The sequence below is a fragment of the Taurulus bubalis genome, assembly GCF_910589615.1.
Source record: "Taurulus bubalis genome assembly, chromosome: 12".
NCBI lineage: Eukaryota > Metazoa > Chordata > Actinopteri > Perciformes > Cottidae > Taurulus > Taurulus bubalis.
The window spans coordinates 203,025-210,000 of NC_136600.1; the positions used below are offsets into that span (position 1 = coordinate 203,025).

Here is a 6,976-nt window from a genome sequence, read left to right on the forward strand (position 1 = left end):
AAGCGTCAGCTAAATGAAATGTAATGTATAAAACCAAACATGCATATACATTCAAATGTGTACGATTTTGGGGATATTGACATCCATGGAATAAAATAATCATAACTATGTTTTCACTGTAGCCCGTCATAGAGAGACTGTCCTCGTCCCAGAGTCAGTGCCCATGTTGCAAGGGCCATGTTTCTACAGCAGCCCTTAAGGGACAAACCAAACAAAAATGTGAACAGTTAAAAGAAAGCTGGCTCTTCGCATTGTCCCATGGTGAAAGAGTTGTGAGTAAAGTTTGCTTTACATAGTGTCACCGCCTTGGCCCCTGACTGTGCAGATGGATGCTAACAGTAGTCGGTTTCAATCGGGAAGTGAATTTTTAGCAGTCTTTAGAAATGTCGCAAAAATACATTTGAATTAACCAAGTTTCAGTCAATTGGTTTCGAACGAAGACATTTAGCGACGCCAACCGTAGTTTGATCAAGAAGTTCTTGACTTTGCGTTCTGCCCACCGGTAAACAGAGGAGAAGAGGTTAAAAAAAAAAAAAAAAAAATCGAGATAGATCTTCAGGAATTTGTTGCAATTGTTCTCAGAGTTCAGAGTTTATTCAGCAAAGGTTCCCATTACCATCCGGTGCATTTCAACTCTGTCGGACAAAGGCAAAGAACACCTCCAGCAAGCATCAACACTTTTTTGCGCAAATGAGAACATTTTATTAAGTTTCCATACAAGTTTTCTAATGCGATGCTTCAAAAGGAATATAAAAATATGTTAATAGAAATCCGGCTAGTCAGGCAATGGTTGGAGTTATATTTCTATATGAGCACAAGACAACAAGGCTTACTGCGTTGAGATCACAACATCTCTACTGGATGTAGTAAACTAAATCTACTATGAGTACATATTCTGTCCTCAATGCAGCTTGGCATAGATTTTCAAGGTAAACTAAAATGAATGGAAACCAATGGGTGCCTGAAATGAAGGAAACATTATAATGTGCTTTGGAAAACTGCGGAAAGTGGACGGCAACGGGGAAAGAGGTGCTGACGTGAATAATGTTCATGAAGCTGCTACTATCTTCTTCTTGGTGTTGTCATGTGACCAACAACTGATTACGCAATGTCCTTGATGTCCCAGAGAAAAACCAGAGGGATGTCCGCCATCGCTCCGTGGAAGACCTTGTCAAACCTCTCGTTCTGGGCCACAGTGAAGTGATTCTTCCAGTCGCCGATGGTGCCTGGTGTTCACAGGACATGAAACCAGAAGAAAAAAGTTTGGAGTCATCCATCCTCACTCGTCCGTGCAGTACACATTGTGAAGTGCATCACTGGTGACTCCCAAAATGTCACTAATACTCAAAGCACTTCAATATTTTCATGTCAACAACAATGGATCAAAATGAAGCTTTTATGTGAAAGTTGCCACTCAGTCAACGTGGGAGTTGGTGGAGAACAAAACAGAGCTAAATGTTGGACTTATATGTGCTAAATTCGAGATGGAGCGCATTAATATAGCAGCAAACAACTATTAGATATGTAAAGATATAGTGCAGTAATGTCTAACTGAGCAGAGAAAGAAGTCACTCTCCTCCAAAAAAGACAAAAAAAAAGTATAAAATGACCCGTTTCCTTGGTCTCAGGCTCATGAATGGAGAAAGGAAATGAGTGCATTTCACAAATGTAAGGCCTAATTATTTAAATAAGGGCTATTCAAGTATTCATTATGGGAAGTTGATTTACTTAAAAAAAAAATGTACATAGATTTTCCAATGTAAAGTTGTGTTCAAAATAATAGCAGTCTCACATCACTAGCAAGATAAATCACTGTTTTTGTTAGAATTTCAACTTCTACTCTGCAAGTAAGTTTCTAGAAGGTTAGTGAAGGTATAGAAAACCAACAGACCCAACAGGCATGACGTCATGCTGCTGGTTCTGTGAAACTGAATAATTTACTGAAAGAGGCGTGTTCAAAAAAATAGCAGTGCCGAGTTCAATTAGTGAGGTCAATGATTATGTGAACAAAATAGGTGTTAAACAGGTGGGCCTTATTTAAGGATCAAGGCAACTGACGCTGCATATGCTGGCTGTGCATTTGTCCAGCCAGAGTAAAATGGGCCGTTCAAGACACTGTTCAGAAGAAGAGCGTTCTTTGATGGAGAAATTAATAAAAGAGGGGAAAACCTATAAAGAAGTGCAGAAAATGATCGGCTGTTCAGCTAAAATGATATCAAACACTTTGAAATGGCAGCCAAAACCAGAAAGGTGAGGAAGAAAAAGAAAAACGACTTTTCGAATGGATCGGAGAATAACCAAAATGGCAAAGGCTCAGCCAATGATCAGCTCCAGGAGGATCCAAGAAGATCTACGATTGCCTGTGAGTACTGTGACAATCAGATGACGTCTATGTGAAGCCGAGCCACGGTGCTCAGTGGAGACGGTGAAGCATGGTGGTGCAAGCATCATGATATGGGGATGTTTCTCGTACTACGGTGTTGGTCCTATTCATCGCATACCAGGGATCATGGGTCAGTTTGAGCACATCAGAATACTGGAAGAAGTCATGTTGCCGTATGCTGAAGAGGAAATGCCCTTGAAATGGGTGTTTCAACAAGACAATCACCCCAAACACACCAGCAAGCGAGCAAAATCATGTCAACACTGCTATTATTTTAAACATTATATTTCTTGACTTTCTGTAAAATATTATCAAATTCAATTACTTTTTTCAATTTTCTTGCTTTGCAATAGAATGTGCAGTGTCCCCAATGCCTTTGTGTTCATAAAAATACAATTTATTTGAAGAATTTTGAGGTTTACTCACCTTTTTAAACACACTGCTATTATTATGAACATAACTGTAAGTCTATGGGCCCTACAGCATCACATGACACACCATGCCACTAGGCTTCAGAGCCCTTTCCTCTGGTGGAGAATCCGAGCCCCGCGTTGTGAGTCTTTTGGCGCTGCAGTGACTCACGAGCAGTAAACTCTTACCTTTCCTCATGAATCTTCCGTGGTGGTGGCTGAGCAGCTCACCTGGCACCCGCTCATAGTTGGCCTGTGGGATCTTCTTCATGTTGCTGAAGGTGCTGTGCTTCACCACCTGGGCCAGCTGCTCCGCGCTCAGCTCTTTACCCAGGAACAAGGCTATCCTCTCCACTGCTGAATGCAGGTCCTGAACAGAGAACGCAGCAGCATAAACGCACTAAAGATTTATTTGAAACATTTTCAGACTGACACTTTGTTACACAAGCCTACAACATATGACATGACAAGCGTGTGGACAAGACCTTGAAGACCAGAGTGAAATTATCCCAGCTCTCACTTGAATCATCTCTTCGTAAGTGATGAACAGCATGTTCATATCATCCTTGTGCGAGTACCACGTCTTAATGTGCTCAAACCAGCTGCAACCAAACACTGCAATGGATAATGCAGAAATGTTACCACCACCACATGCAAACGTTCATCAAGATGCCACCAGCACCACTCATTTGTGAGCGACAGAAGAACAACTTGCCGTCTCCTCTCATGAATTTTTCAAAGAAGTCATCGAAATTCGTCGGCGTCTCCAACATGTTTGCAAGCTTATGGAAGTAGAAGTAAGACACAACGACATCTTTGGGATTTCTTGCCACGTAGATCACCTAAAAGAGGAACAGTCTGGGTGTCAACGGTTACGACTCCATCCTGTTTAACCGGGACAAACTGACTCTTAAATATTTATTTCAAGCTGCAATCGGCACAAATTCTACATGATCAGTGTGTCCGCCTGCAACTGGACGGCATACATGTGTACTATTATTATTTGTTGGTTATTTGTTCGTTGTGTAGGTTTTCAGTCTAACCTTTTTTTTACTTATTTTGACACTTCATTTAAAGATTTAGAAAATGCCTCCTATTCAATACATACATGTATTGAATAGGAACAATATAGTTCAAACAACAAACAACAATATAGTAGCACTACAGAATCCCTAAAGAGGAATGCCTTTCTTCCTGCACGCGCAACTCTTCTGGGACATGAAATTGGTCTATTAGTGTTAATGAGATGGTTTGGGTGTGTACGGTTTACTCCAGCTGCAGAACAGGAAGTCACATGACCAACTACAACAATCCACAGTACACGGGATGAAGAGAGGGCAACAAAACGGCTGGAACTAAATGATCGGGGTTTGTGTTTGTTGTCACCAAAGCTTAAGAATGATGCATCACTTTGGGCCAGAACATGCAACAACAGCTGGAGAGATTTCCAGGAATTCTGCTTCTTTTCTCAGGGTGGATACATTTTTATTGCTTTGGCAATAATATGTCTTATTTTGAGGAATGTAAAAATGTAGTTTTCACAAAGCATTATTTTCATTGTCCAAAATGTTACAACACATATTTTGTGAGGTAACAGAAATTCACTCAAAGCATTTCATGACACGTCACATTTACAGTACCGGCACGGACGTGAGGTCACAGTGAACTCGACCTTTGACCTCCAAAACAAATCAGCCTTGGGTCCAGATGGACGTTTGTGCAAAATTTTAAGAAGCTGCCTCCAGCTGTCCACCAACAGCATGAGAAACCAACGGAACCAGCCTTGAGAAGGAGCACCCCCCTCACTGGACTTCCTGAGGGGACATTATGGAACGCGGGGCATTTACCAGTGGTCTCCTCTGTGAAAGTCCTGTGTTTGTATGACCCCTTCCACCGGCTGGCTCTTAGAGGATGTTCTCGCTCACTGTACTTGTTATTATACCACCTTACGTTACGACCTAACTTTCTATCTACTTTGTCACTTGCTCAATTGCAAACATTTTGACATTTAACAAATCAGTGGTTTGCAGAAATGTACAAGGCCAACATTGTTTTCTGTTAGTTCACGTGATGACATGTAGAATCATTCTCTCAACATGTTAGCTTACGCTGGCCATGTCATTCACAGTCTTTTTTTAAAATGACGTTAGCCAACAACACGCTGCTCGATGGCCAGACATGTAGACGCCAAGTGAGAAACCTTCTCAGTGAGAATGTAAGGAAACACCTGGCTAGAGCTGACCTTGCCCTTCTTCTGGCTCAGAGCAGAAGGCATGAACTGGAACGGCAGATGGCTGACTCTCATCCTTGGCGACGGGGCCGTGATAAAGGTCCGTCTGTTGCCCATCACCTCGATCCAGGGGATGAGCTCAGCATTGGAGTATTTGCTGAGCTCACTGATGGCTGTCAGATCTCCCTTTGCCTCAAGGAGCAACAGGATCTGCTGCATCCAAATGGTCCCTGTCAAACAGAGCAGACAGGCCTCATTTCCACCTCCCAGACCCTGCGTGTCCAATGGCAGCAATTAGGTCAACCGTGTGTGAGCACACCTCTCCCGCTCTCCGTGTGCAGCTTTGTCCTGGTTTCTCCTTTTCACAAAACACATGATCATTTGATACCCTGCTCTCTGTTGAAATCAATTTGCAACGCAGAAAAGAACAGGACATTCGTGTGTACATACTAATGAGCCTTGGTTCTTCCTCTGTGCTGAGAGCTCCAAGAATCACTCTGACCTCAAGTGCACTCCCACTGCAGGACACTGGGCACAACGGTGTCTCTCAGGAGGAGCCTGTACTGGCGCCCTGTTTGCACCAGGTCTTGGGTGATCCGATCACCAGGACGGTTCCAAGTATACATCAGTTCGCTGAGAACGTGTCTCCACCTGCGTCTGGAGTGACCGCCTGCGTGGTGCAGCACTGCCCTATCCCTGCCTAGTCGACCCACTTTAAAAGAACAGGAAGAAGACAACTAAACAATACAGACGGGTCCATCTACAGTATTTCTTCCAGGCAAACCCAACTCGCACAAGATGTTTGACAAACAATATTAACATTCAATACATTGTTCCCCGTCATGGACAAAGCCAGCTTTGATTTTTGATTCGAGAACCAACTGGAGATGAGAAAAGGGAGAAACAAAAATACCTGTTTCCCCTCTGATGGCGAAGGCATGACCCAGCCTACTCCATCTCTGATTGGATTACCCTGACACTCTTACCCTAACCAATCTCACCTCAGCCTAAACCTAACCAACCCAACCAGTGAAGGCAACGAGTACCAGCCAATCAGAGGCAGGGTAGGGCAGGTCAAATTGGTGTCTGGGATGAATCCCGCCTTTAGAGGACCGCGTGAAGGGGCTGCTTCTGTCTGGTCGGTCGCTTTCATTTCTTTAGGCACTTCCTGCGACATGACTATCACAATCACTGATAAAATCATCTACATCATTCAAGTAAGAAGTTCAATAATTCATACTTTGTTTGCATTAAGTGCCGTCCTCTTGGGATCCAATCGCCCAAGATGCATTTTAAAATGAAGTGTGAGTAAGTTATTTGTGTGCACCAAAGGGCTCTTCCATCTTGGTTTTCCTCTCACCTGATTTTGGGTACGTGACGACAAACACATCAGAGTCTCTGATCTCCAGGTCGTAAATCTGGTCCACATCATCTGGATCATGAGTCCCGTTGATCAACTTGAAGCCTTTGTGTGGCACCAGATCATGGTTCTGAGTCTTGACATCATTTAGGTCCATGATAGCTAAAGCAAAATAAAAAAGAGGTGTTAACAAAAAACTGCGGTCAAGTCGGACAGTTTTCAGCAGCCTTCAAAGTAGACACAGGAAGTCACAGAATCAATCTTTTGTCTACTTGTAGTTTACAGATCACGTTCTGATGTATTCATATGTGTTTATAAATATATATTTATATAGAAATGTGTGTGTAGCTGCATCCTTTGGTATTTTGATGTCTGCCTGTGAAATACATTACTACTGGTTTTATGTGTGTTGTATAAATAATCTTTATTATTATCAACCACACAAGATATGATTTTAGATTAAACTCTTGACTAATAGTCAACAATTGAGCGTAAAGTATTACAACTACACATAAAATAAGGATTTTCTCCAACACGTGGTGTTTGCTGTCAGATCTAAGAGCCAATCAGCTCTCTGATGTTGCGACAGCCAG

At 42.5% G+C, this 6,976-nt stretch overlaps 1 protein-coding gene across 1 annotated transcript in view; it reads right to left on the reverse strand.

The window, feature by feature from the left end:
• Nucleotides 1–628: 628 nt before the first annotated feature.
• The window catches only part of LOC306745145 (amine sulfotransferase-like), a 7,608-nt gene continuing 1,260 nt past the window's right edge, over nt 629–6,976 (reverse strand). The window contains exons 2-7 of the mRNA XM_079227890.1: nt 6,384–6,545; nt 5,036–5,253; nt 3,509–3,635; nt 3,314–3,408; nt 2,983–3,163; nt 629–1,226 (exon numbers count right to left, since the gene is read on the reverse strand). Of these exons, the coding sequence (XP_079084016.1) occupies nt 1,102–1,226; nt 2,983–3,163; nt 3,314–3,408; nt 3,509–3,635; nt 5,036–5,253; nt 6,384–6,540 (903 nt within the window). The 5' untranslated portion in view covers nt 6,541–6,545 and the 3' untranslated portion in view covers nt 629–1,101. The remainder of the gene's footprint in view (nt 1,227–2,982; nt 3,164–3,313; nt 3,409–3,508; nt 3,636–5,035; nt 5,254–6,383; nt 6,546–6,976) is intronic.